The sequence below is a fragment of the Leptopilina boulardi genome, unplaced genomic scaffold (genome assembly GCF_019393585.1).
Source record: "Leptopilina boulardi isolate dan_hultmark-lab unplaced genomic scaffold, ZJU_Lbou_2.1 LbouV2_202, whole genome shotgun sequence".
Taxonomy (NCBI): Eukaryota; Metazoa; Arthropoda; class Insecta; order Hymenoptera; family Figitidae; genus Leptopilina; species Leptopilina boulardi.
The window spans coordinates 3,020,928-3,040,704 of NW_026137755.1; the positions used below are offsets into that span (position 1 = coordinate 3,020,928).

Sequence of the window (19,777 nt, forward strand, 5' to 3'; positions counted from 1 at the left end):
ATCTTTCAGAGAAGGTGTTACCGTACCCTGGTCATACCATTTTTTATGCAGACTGTGGAGTTACCTTAATAACACGTTCTGCTTGCCATGAATATTTTGACGTTGATTTTTGATTTTCAATACGCACGTTTCAAAAAGTCTAAAGATGTTAATTAATTAATTATATTTAACTTGTATTAATGTTATAAACAGTTTGTTGTAAATATAAAGAGAAAAAAATGCCGCAAGGAAGGAGACGAGCTCCTTTTAGTGGGAAAGCCAAAAAACAACAAATGCAAGAAAAAAAACAACGCAAAAATCAAATCTTACTCGGTATGTAATGAATAATATTCCCAATATTTACCTGGAAAAACACCGGTATATATATATTTGATATCATAATACTTATATCAGTTTATAAAGTATTAATTATTTATTAATTATTTATTAATTATTACAATGTTAAAAAAACATTACAAAATAAAACTTTAATTGTAAAAGTTCTTAAAAATCATTTTTATCTTATCAAATTTTAAACAATGGTGATAACACATCAGTATAATGTTCATTATTGTATTAAATTTAAGTTTTGATGTTTTATTTATTTATATACTAAATTTTATTTTTAGTGTAATAATATTAGTGATTTTTTGTTACAAATTAAGTCACAATTTTTTTAACATTAAAATCTATTTAATTGAAATTGGAGCGTTATATAAAGTAAATTTTAAATCGAGTATAGTAAAAACTGCAATAGAAAACAAATATTTTTTAAAGGACAAGGTCATAGCAGTAAGGATCATGATAACTGGGATGAGGAGGAAGAGCAAGCAGGCAAATTAATTAAAAAAATAAACAAACAACCGCGTGATGTTGGTCGAAATAAATATGCTCTGCACTTTTTTCAAGAGTCACAAGAAGAATTGCGAAAACGTAAGGAAGAAGCTTATCAAACAATTGAAATACTTCCTCTCAATAAACAGGAAATTTCCGATTCATATTTTCCACCGGAAATTGATTTACCTAAACGACCTCCTTGGGATTTTAACATGTCGAAGGAGCAACTGGAGATACGAGAGCAAAAATATTTTAAAGTAAGTTATTTTTTACTTAGGTAAATAATCTTTAAAATTAAGTCGAAATGATTTTTAAATTTATTATTTAATTTCTAGGAATATTTGGACAATTTAAACATCGAAAACCTTAGTTTCTTCGAATTAAATTTAGAGACATGGCGTCAATTATGGCGTGTTTTAGAAATGTCTGATATACTATTAATTATTGTTGATATTCGTTATCCAGTGTTGATGTTTCCTCCATATATTTATCGATACATTACCAGGGATCTTGGAAAAGATATGATATTAATTCTCAATAAAATTGATTTAGCACCACCATCACTTGTCGTTGCTTGGCGAGACTATTTTAAGAAGCACTATCCGCAACTTCATATTTTAATGTTCACCTCTTACCCACATTACAATTTACGGAGTAGCATTAGTAATAAAGAGGGTGGTCTACAAAAAAGACGAAGAAAGGGAAAACTAAAAATGGCCGCAGAAGGTGCCAAACAATTGTTAGATGCCTGTAAAGAAATTGTTGGCGACAAAGTTGATTTAACATCATGGCAGGAAAAAATCCACGAGGAAATGAATTCGGAATATGATTTAGACGATTTGGGAAGAAAGGACAATGTCACGGTTCAGGAAAAAGATACGAGTTATTTTGAGCATGTGAAATTCAAAAATGGTGTCCTAACTATTGGTTGCATTGGCACTCCGAATGTTGGAAAGTCTTCCTTGATGAATGCCCTAATGGGTAAGTTTATATGCAACTAAATTGAAATTTTTAAAATTCTTATTTAAAATAATAGTAATAATAATTTTTTTTTCCAGGTAAAAAAGTGGTGAGTGTTTCTCGAACACCGGGTCACACGAAACATTTCCAAACGATTTTCCTGACAAAGACAGTTTGTCTTTGTGATTGTCCGGGATTAGTTTTCCCATCAAGAGTGCCGAAACAATTGCAAATATTAATGGGATCATTTCCTATTGCTCAAGTGAGAGAGCCGTACACTACAGTAAAATTTTTAGCGGAAAGAATAAATTTGCCGGAATTACTCAAGTTGCAGCATCAGGACAATGATGACACTTGGTCGGCAATGGATATTTGTGACAGTTGGGCCGCGAAAAGAAATTACAAAACAGCCAAAGCGGCGAGACTCGATTCTTACAGAGCCGCGAATTCATTGTTGCGAATGGCTTTAGAGGGAACAATATGTTTATTTGTTTACCCTCTTGGATGGTCAACTGAGAAAGGTATTTATTTCCTAAAAGTAGAATTAATTGAAAACTTTGAATACAAAAATCCATTAGTTCCATTAAAAAAAAAAAAAAAAACACTATTTTTTCAATACAGAATTGTGGGAAACTCATCCGGATTTGGAGATAGTGAAATGGATTCAAGCGAGAAGTGCGGTTGAAGAAGAAAGAAGTGAGGAACAAAGCAAATTTCCCGCTTTGGATGATGAAGATAGTGAAAGTTTCGAGTCCCATTCGACTGATTCTGAGGATGCCATCGAATCTGAGACGTCGGAAGCGACAAATAAATTTGAAATTTTGTCCACTACAAAATAAGAGGTAAATTTATTTTAAAGAAAGCGGAGTTATATTAAATTAAGTGCTAATTTTATTTCATAACGAGATAATTTCTTCACAGCTTTGTATTTCTCAAGGTAGATTAATTTTTCTAAATAAAATATTTTGCGATATATTACGCGATCTTATTTACAGTACATAGATTTCTTTGATTGTAATTACAATTATTATATAGTAAAATATTCTGTTCGTTTAATCATAATACGAAGCTTCGAAATACAATTCTTAAGAAAAGGAACTACTGTTATTTTTTGTGATTAAAATTTTTCCTAAATTACTGTAAAGAAAAAATGTTATTTAAAAATTACGTACAGAATTTATATAATGAAATATTTGAGTTTTTTGCATACAGTGATTTATGAAAAATTTAATTTACAATTTCTAAGTAGTACCTAAAATTTTAAATTGTTTTTTTTTCTAGAGCTCGAATTTTATGGCCTTCAAGTGTGACTATTATGAAGTGTATAAAAAAGAATTTTCGTGCATCACATTGGAAATTATGTTCTCATAAAATTTTTTATATAACTATAACTTCATTTTTCTATAAATTATCGCGTATATTTAAAATTTCAAATATATTTTAAAATTTGATAGTCATGCAATAAGTAAATATAAAGACATAGATTTCATTTCAAAATGTTCTAGTGGTTTTAGCTGAGCAATAAATTATGTAATTTTGTGATATTTTAACAGGTTTTTTGATATACAATTCGCAGATGCATTTTTTTTCCAAAAATTCAGGCACCTAAGAGCTTTTTCACACTGTAGCCGGGAATCGAGTAGAAGAAGAGAATAATTAAAATTATCAATGCCATGATGAAAGTTGCTTTCAATATAGCCCACTTATAGTTATGCCAAACGATATATTTGATAGATTTCAGTGGATTCACGAACCACATGAAAGAAGCGTCTGGTCGACTAGAGATAATAATAAAAGACAATTAAATTAATCAATTAAAAATTAATTAATTGTACTTACTTTGGTTTATCGAGTGGATCTGGTTCACTTCTACCAAAACCCGCTAGATTTCTTTCAGCCTCTTCTTTTGTTAATAAATGTATTTCAGCTTCAACTTTTCCCTATTAAAAGAAAAAATTAAAATTAGAATAATCAAATGTAAAAAAAGCGTAAAATTTTTTTTAACTAGAAAATTTGAGTAAAGCTGTCAATATACCGTCAATTCCATTTCATCGTTTTCCTTTTTCACGTAAAAGGGCCACCAGCCTTTAATTCTTTTTTGCTTAAATATGTTTACAGTCGGAACTGAACCATCATTTTTCAACATGCTTAATGTGCATAATTTACTGTTTTTTGCGCCTCGCGGAAATCGATTTAAATCGAGCGTCAACGCACCGAGAAAATCGTCTGATGAAAAATGATCAGAATCCCAGACCTGTAATATAAAATATAATCTATAATTTGATGTCAGATTAAAAGAAATGTCTAAAAATACAACCATAAAATAATAATCGTATCTCTGGATTTTTATCAATAAATTCGAAAATTATTACCTGTAATTCCAAACGAGCCGGAATCTTGCACTCGGTCTCATCCCAACTAAATAAACTTTCTTTCCGGTTAATAACGATCTTCTCTTCCGCCACGAGATAGTCAAAAGGGAAAATAAAACGCCAATTAAAATTTCCTTCGCCAGTTAATGAACGATAGTGAATATCGGTGGACTGACAATCTTCTTGTCCCTTTAACCATCTTTGAAACAGAAAATATAAGAAACAAAAATTAGAAATTGGAAGAAAATTCCAACTTTTCAAAATAAGAATTTAATAACTATGGAAGTATTAAAAAAAATGGAATTAATGATTAATTAATTTTAATTGTTACTAAGTTAAATTTACCCTTTTACGTATATGTCGCTCATTTTCTCCCCAGTAAAAAAAGCATCATCTTCGAGAACCACATCATCCGTATTCCAAATGATAATTCTGAGCTCATAACTTTTTGGTTTTCTTGGTGATATGTCGAGAGGCGGACCCGGTAAAGGCATGTCCATGGGAAACATGTCAACCCACATTTCCAATTTACCCTGTTCAATTCCTGGTTTATCAGGATTGTATAAAGAACGACACTCGATATGTTCAGGAACTAAACTGCATCCGATTCGAGGAAAAGCGTTCCACTGATGAAGAACTGCCAAAGCCAAATGTTCTTCCATTGCTAAATTTTTAGAAATATTTATTATTATCTTATAAAAAAATTTTTTACTGAAAAGGTTAAATAAATATATTTTTTATTTTATAATAAATAAGGTTATTAATTATTATCATCTTAATTATTTATTCACCTTTGGAATGAATATAAAATTCCATTTCCTCCTTTGGTATGGAAAATGTTTTTCTTCCAATTGACACTCCTCCAGGAGAATAAATTGGACCATCTATTTTCGCATCCTTACAAAGTTTTGACAATATTTGCGTTGGTTTCATAGCGTCTCGCCACTTATTGTAACCAGATCTGAAATTAAATTTGAATTACTTAAAATCGATTCCAACTAAAAAAATTAATATTAAACTATATTTTATGTTATTTTTCATCTTACTCATCGTATCTGCGTGGAATACCACAAACAGCTCGATGCCTACTGTAAAATCGATTCTCTAAGTCAATTTTTGTCTCGCCAATCATATCATCAGAACCAACCAAATCCCAATCCAAAATCTGTACAGTCAGCAATGAATCCTGAGGAAAAGTCGCTTCAATTTCAAAGCACCTGAAACATAATTATATTTCGTGGTAAAAGATTTACCTGTACTTAATTGAAATTTATTTTCATGTAAAATATAAATTTTAAGAAATATTTTTAAATAATTAAATACTATTGATTGACTGAATTTTCAATTTGAAAAACTAACTTTCCAAAAACCGGATTCAGTTGCTTGGACACGTAATTTTCCTTATCGCTTATTCTTTTCCCACCAAGTTGAAGGACAATGTATGGGTCGGCTTTTCCATTCAAATCGGAAGGATGCAAATCATTTGCCTTAACAATATAAACTCTAACGAGCACGTGAATTGGCTCGTTAGACGGTAAACCTTGAAAAAATCCGTATTGAGGATCAAAACCCATAATTGTGTGATCGAGTAAATCTTTTGGTAATGGCCATTTATAGACCTTCAATGCACCCTTAAAATTGCCAACAATTCGCGACTCATCTTCTGGCTCGTCATTGGTTTTTTTGCCACGATAAAGCTCAAATGAATGTAGCCACTCTTTAAAATATTCAAATTCCAATTGCGCCTCTAATTCTTTGGGATAAATTTTTAAGAGGGCAGTTTTGTTAAAAATTTTCTTTCGTGGTATATGTTTGGGACTTAATTTTGATACAAAACGCGCAGCATTTGCCGATGGTTTTAGACTGAATAATTTTTTTGTTGATTGAATTCCAGGACTTTTATCGTGACACGCTGCAATCATTTGGCTTGTAAACTCTTCTTCGAAAAAATTTGGTACGTTCTCATTATTTCGAGAGTTTGGGAAAATGCATTTTTCACGACGAATCTCTTTGTTTTCTTCTATTACAGCCTCAAGTGAGGCAAAATATTTTGTCCACCAATCTTGACAGCCCTCATCGTCTTCAAGTGATTCCAAATCTCCTGTTAAAAAATTAATTTAAATATTTTTTTTGCAATTTAAATAAAAAATTACATTTTAATAAAGAAAGACACACGAATGTCGGAAACACAATTATTTTAATTGATTAGTTTATTTAATTTATTTAATAAAAAAAGGATTTATTAATTTTCTCACAAACCTGTGCTTCCATCAGTAACTAAACTCTGCTTACGTCTCAAATTTTGTTCAGTTTTATCTTTTTTCGTGGACCATTTAATTAATTCGCAACCCAAAATTATAGTTGTGTCTCCATTATTGGGCTCCAATTCAGTAGTTAATGATTCTGAAAAAGTAAAGAAATTATAAAAAATAATTGAAATTAATTAAGAAAAAATGTAAATAAAAATTTCATTTAAGAATGAGATATCTGAATTGTGTGAAAGCAGATAAATAGAGCTTATTTTTGTTTTGCTAAAATTTCCAATTAAATATAAATGAGTTAATTTTTAATACCTGTAGTACTTTGTAATTGAATCAAACTCTTTTTTCTTTCCTCTAAATCTCGTGCCCTTTTCGTATGTGGTGTATACATATATTTATGAATAGAATTAATCGTGTGAGTGCCAACAAGTGTATAACGTCCAAAGCTTCGACAATCCACAGCTCTGATTGTCAGTGGTGGTCGATAAAGTTCCTGTTCTGGTAAATCCAATTCAAGAAATTTAATTGGAGTATTAAAGTTCGGATTCTTTTTTGCGTTTGATATAATAGATGAATATAATATGTGACCAGCACATTCAACATCCACTCTCGGCTTATCTACCGTCAACAAATGAATTCTTTTCAAATCCCGTAAGCCCCAAAATAGTACTTCAATTCTGTTAACAAATATTTCCAACTTTATTATTATTACCTATTAATAATTATACACAATGGTATGAATAAAACTTACCTATATTTTGATAAGGTTGGACGAATACCAAGAGGAACTGGTAACATGGGTCCAGCATCTTGATCCGTAAAAGCTTTGGCATCCGGAAGTGTTGGAAAGCTGAATTCTTTGGATGCAGGATATTCGAGGAGTTCAAAAACTGCCAATAATTCACCAGCCCGTCCAGCGCCTCGGGTTATCTCGAACCATTCGAGAGACGGTGGGAATTGTGGTGGTGTATACGATTCAAAGGCAAGTTTAACGTGTGGCCGTGCCAAAGCACGACCAATATACTCTGATTTTCCCTAGAAACCAATGTAGAATTATATTTTCACGGAAGAAAAAAGCTTTAAGAAAAGTATTTTTTTCAAATACAGGATTTCATGAATATTCGTAAAAGCACAAAGAATATAAAAGCAAATATATATCACACAATAAAGTTTACAAATAGCAATAATAATAAATGAAAAAAATAAATTAAAAACTTTAACAAATTCCATTTACAATAATTTTTCTCTGTGCTTTTTTTATATTTTCGAAAATTGACAGAATTTGATCAATTCTACTATGGAGTCATTCGGCACTTCTAAATTATTTACATTTCTAAGGAAACAGTTCAATTCTGATAAATAGAATTTTTTTGTGTAGTTTATAATGTGTCGATACAAAATATTACAAATTAAAATAATTATTTTAAAATAAAGCAGTCAATTATTGTTCGGCTAATAAAAGCAATTGATTTTCGTAAAATTCAAATTCAAATAATTGGAATTCAATCAATTTAATTGAAATAAACATTTTTTAATTTGACACTAAACCATAATCAAATTGCCAAAAGATAATCAACCGGTTTTATTTGTGAATGCAAATATATAATAATAAAATAGAGATTTTTACTTGTCAGAGCTAATAAAACACAAAAGAAAGCACCAAACGTGTCAAAAAACCTAAAAGAAAAAGAAAAATATGTACAGTTGTTTAATTTGAAGCAAAATATAAAAAAAAGAGTTTCATTCAAATATTTTGATATTGTCTGCAAATGATGTATACAAACTGTTAAAGCAGACCCCTCATGCACTGTTTGTCCATAGACACAAAATGACTCTGAAAAAAATTAAAAAATCGTACAAAAATATAGTGTTATGTTTGTGTTAAGATGTGTTATCTTGAATAAACATCTCAAATAAAATATATCATCATCATCATCATCATCATCATCATCATCTTTTAATATAGATAATTGCAATAAATTATAATAATATATTGAGTTGAAAAAAATAGTAGTTATATAATTTTTCCTCTATACATATAATAATTATCCAGAATTCGTAAGATATGAATAATGTGAAAATGCATATATTGAAAAATTCTTACCACTTTGTCTTGATCAAACAACTCGATGACGATGGAGGGTGGATCCTTCTTGATTTCCTCTTCAGTCCCGAAAATTAAAATATCATCAAAGACTAAAAGTTCATCCCAAGTTGGACTGAGAGTCTCGTCAATAACTTGTGTTGATTTGCAAAATTCTCCACAAATAACACGCGCAAACGGATCCGACAGACCAGAAGCATCACTGCCAATAAGCGATCTCGCTTGATACATGTGAGCTCTCAGTTGAAATTTCTATAATAAGGAATTTAATAAGGTAAATTACTTACTAAAAATAACAGATTAAATAATTCATTTTTAATTCATTATATTTGAATACAAATGTGATTTATAATTAAACAATGCAAAATTTATTACGTGTTTTTCTGCGTAATGAATCACCGAAGGAGGAAGAGCTCGAGGTTTCTCAATATTCTTTAATTCGTGGCTAATTTCATAACCATGGGGCAAACCTTGAATAAAATACTTTTTATGTTTCATAATTCCAAGCCACATATAAATCTGTAATTTAGTCTGTATCGTCCACCCTGACGGACCATATTTCTTTTTCCCTGGAAGCTGACAAAATTTTCACATTTCTTATATTAATAATTTATTAATTGATATTTGAAAAAATAATATATATTATTTTATTTTAAAAGTATTAAAACATTATAATTAAATATTCAATTTATTACCTTTAAAAATATTGTTTGAACTTTGGCACAATATTTTCCGCACTCTTCATCTACAATTGAGTAAATTAAATCCCTTCCAGGAATTCTGTGATACGCAACTCGTCTTCTTGAACTTATAACCCAGACAAAAACATCGGGAAGTGAATCTTGAGGCTGCAAATGATAAATTATCCATTATTTGACAAATAAGACTTAAATTCATAATCAGAAACTTTTAAATTATTTTTTTCTTAAAAAAAAAATTCAAGTATTTCTGAAAAAATTATACTTACGTCCTCAATGAGAAATTTGAGTTTCTGCAAATAAGTCTGAGCTGTTTTGAATCTCTCTTTAAAACTACTTTTGGTGACGATGGCTTTCAAATTCCTGGACATAACTGACATATTTTCAATTTCCATTTGACATAATTTTGCCCTCTCTTTGTCGAGTTTTGTCTTGCCCACACCAGGACCGGTTGTACTCGACTTACTGATACTAAGATATCGATTACAATTACTACTTAATTCTTCTAAAACTGTCTTCAAAAGTCGCTCGCAAGTTGTCGGGTCCTCAATATGTGCCTGCACTTCAGAAAGACCTTCTTCCTATATATGACAAATTAATTGCGTCATATTAATTAATTAACATTTTTTATAATTTTTATATTTGAAATTGAAAAAAGTAAACTTACTAGTTTATCTACAATTTTATTGATAATATTGCTATTGTACATTCTCCTTCTATAATCCGGCCAAATACTTCGAACATGAAGGCACGGTTTATTGTCCCAATATGGAAGAAAGTAATAAATCTTATCGTGGGTCATTGGTTTATTGGATGGAGTGGTACTTTGACAAGAACGAGTAACAACTTGTTGCACTTCCTCTTCATCCCCACTACCACCCATTGACGAGCTCATATCACAAACCTATCATCAATTTTAACTCATAAAAAAATCAATGAAAAAAAATTAAACAAAAAATAAAAAAAAATTGAATAATAAAATGATGTTAATAAAAAAGATAAGAAAAGGAAAAATTTACCTCAGGAAAAAGAATTAAAATAACAGAGGAAAATAGAAAAGAGAAAGAAGCAAGAAAAAAAGGTAATCTGTCATTTTGAATTAAAAAAAATGATGACTGATTTAAATTTAAAACATTTTTTAAAAACCTTGGAACTCTCGTTATGTCCATCCAGAGCATTTCCAGCATTTCCAATTGATATTTCAAAATACATGGGTTTATCGCCCAATTTTTTGTCAATCATCGTAGCGTCCATAATACTGGCAAATAGAAAAAATTCCTCATTTCTTGCGTAAGCAGATTCATTAATTGGAACAGCTGGTTGAACCTCGACTTCACAGGGGGCAATATCCACATTGTCAGTAATTTCAGTTCTAATGGCAATTAACACCCTTGATAAAATAAAAATATTTCTTTATGTGTTTATTAAAATTTTCAATCACTGAAATATTATTTATATGTAATATATTTATTTTAAAACTATTTTTTTTCCTATGATTAAAAGAATTACCTTGCTCTATATGAAATTCCTTCTCCCAAACCAGTATTGAGTGTAGAGTGTTCATCAATTAAACTATAATCGCGAATACTACCATACATGTGAAGAAATGCGGGACCAAACGTTGGTAAAAATCCTTTTTCCCCATCATTACTAATTTGCTTCAAGTCGACAAAATGCGTTCCTATCACTGTGGCGTGTAACGGATCGTTATCACACAGTTGGAATTTTATCCTCTGACAAAGAGGTGGAAACATTTCTGTAAAAACTATTTGTTCATTCCAAACTGGTGCGTAGCTGTGTCTCTTAACCGACGTCTTGCCCTTTAATTCCATTAATAAAAAAAAAATACAAATTAATTAATAGACAATTTTCAAGGAAAAAACAGAATTCTACTTACACTTAATCCTGCAAAAGACACAAGTACATAAGGATCAACGAGATCCTTTACTTCACCGGTGAAAACTTTCTTCACATTTGCCATAATGCTGCTGTTCATTTTTGGCAGGCCATCGGCTCTGTAAATTTTGACAATGAATTTTGCCTTTTGCCTTTCAATTGGAACACCATCCGGTAACAATAGATTTCCTTCTATATCGTCCTCATCTTTTTCACTTTTCGGGGGAATTTTTACACTATCGCCCTTGCCAATTACACTGATATCACATTTTAAATACCCTTTAGGACCACTTGTTATGTCATCGGGATCCGTTAATAATGCCCACTTGTGATAAAATTGTTGATCTGTAACAGGATTCATTTCAGGCTATATAAATTATAAACTTACACCAAAAAGAGGAAAATTAAATAAAGTAAATAAACATTTTTTTACTAATAATACTACTACTGTTATACTGTTAGCCCATTTTTTGTTTCCTCACACAGTAAACAGACATTTAATTTTCATTCAAAATTCAAATCAATGCAGAGCTCGGTAGTTGTTATTCGAAGATATAACTTGCAATTTCTGATAGCCAATCAGAATCGTATATTATTGAAATCGATTTATCGATAAAATCGTTTCACAACAAGTACCATCACTTATGTTTATGTATGGCGGTATTTCATAACTAAATGTTTGTTTTTATAATTAATTGTCATGTATCAGAGGTGTTATACGTAGAATAATAATAAACTTAATAATTTCTGAAGTAGATTATAAAACAATTTAATTGACTTGATATAATTCACCGACTCAACCCTGTTTTATGGCGCTATTTTCTCGTCACAAATTCACAACTACCCATCACTGAAATTGAGATTGTTGGAATGTAAGAAAACGGTTAAGAAATTTAGTATTATTACGAAATATCTACGATTCAAAAGTTATAATGGATTTTAAGTTTTATTTTGTGAAAAGTTTTAGCATCATTTATTTACAGTTTATTATATAGTTTCATACAAAATGCCAACGCCATTTGATTTTTACTTATGCTACTGCATTATGTTCAATGATGTGAATCTTGAAGCAACGAATATTTTACGAACGAAAATGGAAAAGAAGAAATGAATAAGCTAGTGAATTTATTGTTGGAAAAAAAATCTCGAGGTATGTTTGTATATATTATTTCTTAAATTAAATTTGACTTTAACTGTAATTATGTAATCATATAAATTTTAATAATTTCTAAAAAATTACCTGGTTGAGACCAAACAGTCGCCACATCCAACTTAAAACTTCCCAGTGTCACGTTCGATCGTAATAAGTTTCGTGATTGTTGTACCTTTAATACGGAAGTGTTTTGTAAAAAAATTTAAACATACATATTTTATTGAATATTATAGGTATTTGAAAATATTAGTTATTTTTTTGTATATGATTTTGTTTATAGTTTATCTGAATTGCAATGTTTAAATACTCGTGAAACGAAAATATATAAATCATTTGATAGGCAAAAGTTTTAATATAAGAAATAAGTTTTCAGTTTAAGTAGGCTATTTTTCATTTTCTTAACTTTATTTGAAATCTGACTGCGTTTGATATTCAAATGGGGCGACTTGCTTACCGAGAGAGTGATGATCTTGTCAAAGAGCATTACAGGCGGCATATGAAAGTCGAATACAAAATACTGTAATTCAAAAGACAAGATTTATGATATCTAAATGTAAATATGATACTAAAATTGAATTATTTCAATAAAACTGTCTAAAATAATTTTTTAAAAGACAAAATGGAAAAATGTTGTTTTGGGTACGTTATTGTATGCTTCAATTTTGAAGTAATTAAAAAGTTTAGTTATTTTTATTGTAAAAATTGAAAATATTTGCAGTTTTTCTACTTATTATAATATAATTTTTAAAGATAAATATTTTTCTTCTTTTGAATTGAAATTCTTCATCAAACAAGTTACCTCATTATAGTAAGGACAATTCGTTGATTCTTTAACGCTCGTGTATTTTCGTTGGTCTCCAACTTGAACACACACAATGGGATCCATATTAAGGCCAGCTAATTGTCTCGCTTCGATAATTGTAATACAAACTTGATAGTCTTGTGCTTTTAGTGCGCCCTGTCCAGTATCACTGGTCTATAATCAGAAAAATGAGAAAAATGAGAAAAAGGAGAATTATTTTTCAATTCTTCCATCTCAGTATCAAACTATATTTATTTTGTGTTCGTTCACCTTAGGTTTAGTTTTTTTTAAAGGTTTAACGTGTACATCTTCCGGTTGGTCGTTGTTTAAGCTAATTTGACTTTCATTATCAGAAGGATTAATGTCTAAAGAAGATAGTGAGTTTGTCCTTGAAGGTTCATTTGATGTCGCGCAACTTGAATCCTGTCGATCGAGAAGTTGATGTGACTCGGAATTACTGTCACATGATCTATCCCTTGGTGGCCTTTGCTTTCCTAATTTTATCATTGACCGTACGCTTTTGAACGCTGATGTTCTGTCAATTTTTCAAATGAATTAGATTTTCCTTATTTTTTTCTGGACAAATGGAAAATAAATGAAAATATAGGACTTGTTTCTTCAAAGTGTTACCTCTTTTTCTCCGATGATGAGCTTTCTCCTGTCGTTAACGATATTCCACGCTGTATAAAACCCTTTTTTGGTGTTTTTTCACTATGTTGCCAAGATCCTCTTCGCTTACTGGTATTTGTTTGTTGAAAGCTTCTCTCCAAGTTAGCGATGTTTTGCTCGATGTCTATTAACATCTGCTGCTCATCCTCTATTATGTCGGATGGCGCATAAGAACTACAACTTTCATTTGGTGCAGCATATCGAACTTCGAAGCAAATAATAGTCTGTTATAAAATAAGGTTAATTATATTTCTAAATTTGTTGTCGATTTTAGATAAATTTACTACTTCCAATTGATTGCAAAAAACAAAAAGAATTGGAACGATTACTTTTAATGAAATTAGGAATTAAAATTAAAATTAAATTTAAAATGTGATTGCTTGAGGAAAATAAATTTCAAGTATTGACATTTGTTGAATGAAAAATTGAAAACCTACCGGAAGAGGTCTGTTATTGAGATCCACAAGGGAATCGTTAATGAGGATTCGACCTTCTTTAACGACAGTTTGTAAAACCAAGCCATATCTCGCTAATGTTTTTTCTTGTCTTAATACATTACGTGTTACAATAGAAAGTTGTAGTATTTCAGTTTCTTCAACAGGTCTTCCCAAATTCCACGTAAAAATCTAGAATGCAATTAATTTTTTAAATTGTACGTTAAGTTAATTAACAAAACAAACAAATTTTTTTTATTAAAAAACTTTTCTTTAATCCGAAAAATCTTTTATTTCAATAAATGTTCCATTTGCTAAACAGAACGTCTTTTTTAAGTTATAAATTATTATAAACGAGAAAGAATTTTTAATATAAATCGATATAATTCTTCACGTGCTCTATCGCTTAGAAAATTTTCTTTGTAGCTACAGTAAACAATTTTCATGGCATTACCTATACCTACGTAAAATTATTTTGCTTTCTTCCTCCGATATATTTTTCTGATAATTCACAGAATTAATAGAAAAGGATTGTCGCACACTTTTTTATACATAACGAAGCTGAAGTACGCAACGTTTATGTTAAACGATTTTTAAAGAAATAATTTTTTAAAATGGAAAATTATATAATTTTTTGCCTAAAAAATATTTCTTGTAGTTTTCATTAATCAAGAAATTAGAAAAAAATATTTTTTAGGCAAAAGATTATAGAATTTTTCATTTTAAAAAATTATTTCTTTAAAAATCGTTTATCATAAACGTTGCGTACTTCAGTTTCGTTTATACATAATCAAAATCTTGAAATCTACATCGATTTATATGTTAAAAAAAATTTCTTACTTCCGACTGTAAAAATATTTTACAGAAAATAACCCATGCAAATTTAAATTGTAATCTTCTCTCAGGGGATATTTTTTCCGTGGAGTATTGAGAAAAAATTTTCACGCGAATATGTATATAGATAGTTCTTACTTGATCAACTGTAATTAGGTCTGCATTTTCCTCTAAGTTCCTAGAATAATAAGGAGCTTCTGAAAAAGAAATGATAATACCAAGTCGTAAAGGAAAATTGTCGAAGAAGAAAATTGCATGCACACGTTATCTTCACTTGAACTGTTCTAGAGCTTTTTATCAACACTCAATTCAGGCAATTTACTTTCATGCTTCTCACTCTTTCTGTCTCTCACTACCTGTTGCAATATTACGCATATACATATACGTGCATGTAAAAGATATTAGTCCCTCGTAAAAAAAAGTTTGTCAATATTTTCATACACACATTTACTTGTTAGTAAATAATGATGAAATATTAATAGAAAACGCGCCCTATATTTTTTCTTTTTTTTTGCACAAATAAACGCAATAAAGATTGTTTCACCTTCACACTTTATTCTGACAAAAGATTTTGCAGTAAAAGTATTGAGATAAATAGGAATATACAAGTTTTTTTTATTTGTTATATGTTACATAAATAATTAAGAAATTAACCACTATCCCATTCTTCTAGGGATACTCTTATTCCTCGGAGGCTGTAAATTCTCATTTTTATTTCATAAATTTGTTTAAAAAAAATACTATATCATTCGAATGAGTTGAACAATTTTTTCAAATTGGTATTTGATTTAGTAAATATTTTTTATAACGTTAAAAATGTTTAGAATCTTTTTTTGTGTACATATTTTCTTTTTGTTTAAACAGTAAAATAAATTAAATTTTTCATAAATTTTTATTGATATTTGAGTATGGAAATTTTATTGAATTTTAAAAAGTTTTTAAAAAATCACAAAAATTAAAAAAAAATTCCATATATTTAGGGAAACGAAAATTTGATACATTTCCTTTATTTTCTTTTTTGATAATAATTGATTATATCTAGCTTTCCAAAATTATGTAGATAAGAGATTGCTGAGTAATCACGACAATAAAATTTATTCTACCCTTATATAAAAGTACACGCAACAAGAATTCTTTTATTTTTTCAACGATTTTCATTGAATTAGCATGCAAGTAAACAATTATATTTTGATCTCATTAGCTTTAAATTATTTTCCCTTCCTTTCACATTATTTTTATTTCCTTTTTTATTCCACGAGATTATAATAATTAAAGTCATTTTCTTGAGTGTCCTACAATATTCGTTTATCTTTGATCAAGAGAAAATTATTACCTTTGCATAATATAGAAAATGAAATTCGACTTTATGCAGCTGTATAAATTTTTAAATTATCAATTTATTATAATTTTATCAGTTTTAATTTTCCCCTATTGACTATATTTTACTTCTTTTACAATATATTTAAATTGTTTAAATGTTAAAAACCTAGAGAGAAAATTGTGATAATTGAGTATTCAATTGCAAGAAGATTAAATTGATATAGGTACACTATTATTGAGATAACGTTTTGTTTTCATCTGTCAACAAACTTCCAATATGTTTTTGTTTATCCTATATATTATTAAAGTACTTCGATCTCAATTTAACAATGTTTATTTAAACTATTTAAACTCTATTTATTTAATACTTTTTTGTATTTAACTGAAAAAAATCCTTAATAGTTAAGAGATTCTTTTTATTCAAATAAATATAATCACTTCTTTTTATAAAATGATTATCATTTCAATTTTATTTAAAAAATTTTAATTTTTGCATTTTTTAATGTCAATTGTTTTCTTTTCTTTTTAAAAAATAACAATTTGAATGTAACACATGTTTTGTTTAAATCAAAAGCGATTTTTGTAAACTGGATTTTTTTATTTACTGTCATAAATCTCGTAAGTTACAACCTATTTTTTATCTCTCGAAAAATACTGATCTCTATATTTTTTTACTAAAGTTTCACAATGATAGTTTAAAACTTCTTTTTTCTCATTTTCTACTTTAAAATAAACTTTCTTCAACACAATAAACTTAATTCATGTTAGAATTTAATTACAATAATGTTTAATTCTTTTAAACTGTTAGTTACCAGAAAAAATGAAAAATCACAAAATAGAAAAAAACAAAAATTAATCGTTTACTTGATTGTTTTAAAAATTAAAAAAGTTACAACAAAGAAAGTAAAAATACTTGAAAGTAAGTTTCTTCAAAATTGAAAATATATAAAAGTGTTTGAATAATGAAATATATAATGTAACAATCTACTGTTAAAAAAATATACTTAAAACGATTTAGAAAACATTGTTGAATTGAGCGCTGATATAAAAAAACTAGAGTGACCTCGAAAATTATTCAAATTTTTCTAGGTAATTATTTAGCGTGATACGATTGAAAAAATTTAAATTAAATCCATCTTAAGAATTATTCCGTCCTGTTAAAATGTTATTCTTGAAAATTTATAAAACATGTGTGTGATGTTTCGTACAATAAAACATTAATTACCTCGAAAATCAATTCGAACAGATTTTTCCCCTTTGAATTTCAAGCCTTGGAAATTTTTCAGAATCACTGTCAAAGACATTGTGTTGAATATTAAAATTTTTTTCCACGTTCTCACAATCACATTTTTTTTATCTTTCTCGATCAATGTCAGCTGTTATTTTGTCTGCGTTTAATCAGTTTTCGAAAAAAAATTCATTAAACACCATGTTAACTTTCATTTGTCATTTATTTATTTATATTTATATAAATGTATTTTTTTTACAACTCGAAATTTTTTACAAATTAATGTTTAATTTATAAATATTTTCGTTTTTTTTTGTTTTAAATTATAAAACCCCAGTGTACCATTCGTTTTACAATTTTTTTTTGTCAATTACAATTAATCTTTTTAGAAACTTTATTTATGATATTTTGAATGTGCAAATGATTATTTAATTTTTGTTGCATATATAATAGTATTAGAGATTTTCGATTTTATAGTTGATTTTTGTGGAAATAAGGAGTTATTTATTTGGTTTGTGAATGAAATAATTGATTGTTGACGAAAGTAACAGGTGGTGAGAGTGATTTGCAAATTTTTAAGTGATGAAAGTAAAAATTTTTAACAAGACGGATGAGTAACATTGTGATAACGAAATGCACGAGGTCGCGCCGAAAACTACCCCGAGAGAAACCACCTGAAAACCTCTCGTATGAAAAGTAATCGCGCAAGTCTCATTTATAAAACGCATGCGTTACCCCATGCGTGCTACCCCGTGCGTGTGTGACGCAATAGTAAAACTATGTCATAAATTGATCATATATATATGCAGAGAATGAAAAGGTGCTTTTTGAAATGTTCTACATATTTAGTGTATGTGTGTGTGTGTGTGTGTGTGCAACCCTCATTTTTATAAGATAATAAATGCTCACTTTAACACATTTTTGTTTCACACATATTTTTATAGGAGAGATTTTTATGAGTAAAACTTTTATTTTATTTAGCAGAAAACAGTTTTCTTGATTAAACTATTTTTTATTAACAAAAAATTGTTATTGTTGGCTAAAAATTTTGTTGATTATTAACAATTTTTGTTTTGTAGAAAAAAATGTTTTTATTTTTAATTGCTTACTAATTTGTCATCCTTTTGGATTAATATAAAACTTTTTATTGAATAAAACAATTTCGTCGACCCAAAAATTTTCAATTTTTAGTAGAATTTTTTCTGCAATAGAAATGAACTGAGTAAATAGATTTTCTCAATGATGCGATTCACATCAGTTTTTTCTCTTTCCTTCCTATCCTTCAATTAGACTCATTTAGCGACATTCATTTAACGAATACCTATAAAAAAGACATTTCCTTTTTAGAAGTGACTTTCAAAAAATATAATTGCCAACTTTTGACATGAAGGTCAAGAAATTTTATTCAAAAAGAAATAAAAAAAAATATGAAGATATAAATAAGTTAAACAGTTTGTTTAGAGTAAATTATTTTTCTTCTTTAATATTTTATTATTATTACTATAATTTATTGACTTAGTAAACAAAAATGCCTAAAGGGAATCATCGCTTCTTTCGGGGAGCATGAAATGTATTTTTCTTTTATTTGAATAAGTATTTCAAAGTCGTAACAATTGTTTATCTAAATAAGAAAAAAGTAACATGTGAGTTGTTTTAAAGAAAATGTGGGAGGAAGCAACAGTGTTTGGTACAAAATTATAATGAAAGATGGCGAAACTATCGAAGGAATAGGTTACCTTTACTCTTGTATTGATCTACTCTCACACAATCTCAGGATCATAACACTTGACCTTTTCTTTCGTTTCTTCATGTTTTTAGGACATTTTTTTTATATATATTTATTAGGTATACATACATTCTTTTTCATATGGTGTTGGAAAATTCTATCTTACCTGAAACCATCGCTATTGTATTTCATGATAAGGGTTAACAGAAATTCAATTTTTTTTTTATTATATTAGTGCTGATTAGTGCATTAGGGAACTTGAGAGTCAGTTATCAAAACAGTGAAATCCTCACAGGAAATCGGAAAAAAGTAATTTAAAACTTTAGAGAAATAAAATGAAAAAATTAATTATATTTTACTGTATACATTTACTATAAATCTCTCTTTTAATTTTATTTTTTAAGTGCTCTTTATGAGTCTTTAATCTTGCCTTATATACGCAATTATAATAATCCAAGTTTGCGAATTTATTACTTTCAAGGGAAACTATTAGGTTTTTTTTTA

At 28.6% G+C, this 19,777-nt stretch overlaps 1 protein-coding gene and 1 pseudogene across 2 annotated transcripts; one reads left to right on the forward strand and one right to left on the reverse strand.

Annotated features, from left to right (window-relative positions):
- The first annotated feature begins 75 nt into the window (after positions 1-75).
- Positions 76-8,451, forward strand: LOC127278302 (guanine nucleotide-binding protein-like 1). 2 transcript variants are annotated; one of them, XM_051299949.1, is made up of 6 exons: positions 76-312; positions 757-1,073; positions 1,152-1,797; positions 1,875-2,297; positions 2,398-2,618; positions 7,176-8,451. In XM_051299949.1, exons 1-5 carry the CDS (start codon positions 219-221, stop codon positions 2,613-2,615), a joined length of 1,698 nt encoding a protein of 565 aa, XP_051155906.1. In that variant the 5' UTR covers positions 76-218; the 3' UTR covers positions 2,616-2,618; positions 7,176-8,451. The 2 variants fall into 2 exon arrangements, with proteins under 2 accessions (XP_051155906.1, XP_051155907.1); XM_051299950.1 differs by lacking the exon at positions 7,176-8,451 and adding an exon at positions 3,058-3,194.
- LOC127278301 (otoferlin-like) lies at positions 3,374-18,226 on the reverse strand (annotated as a pseudogene).
- Between the last annotated feature and the right edge of the window lie 1,551 nt (positions 18,227-19,777).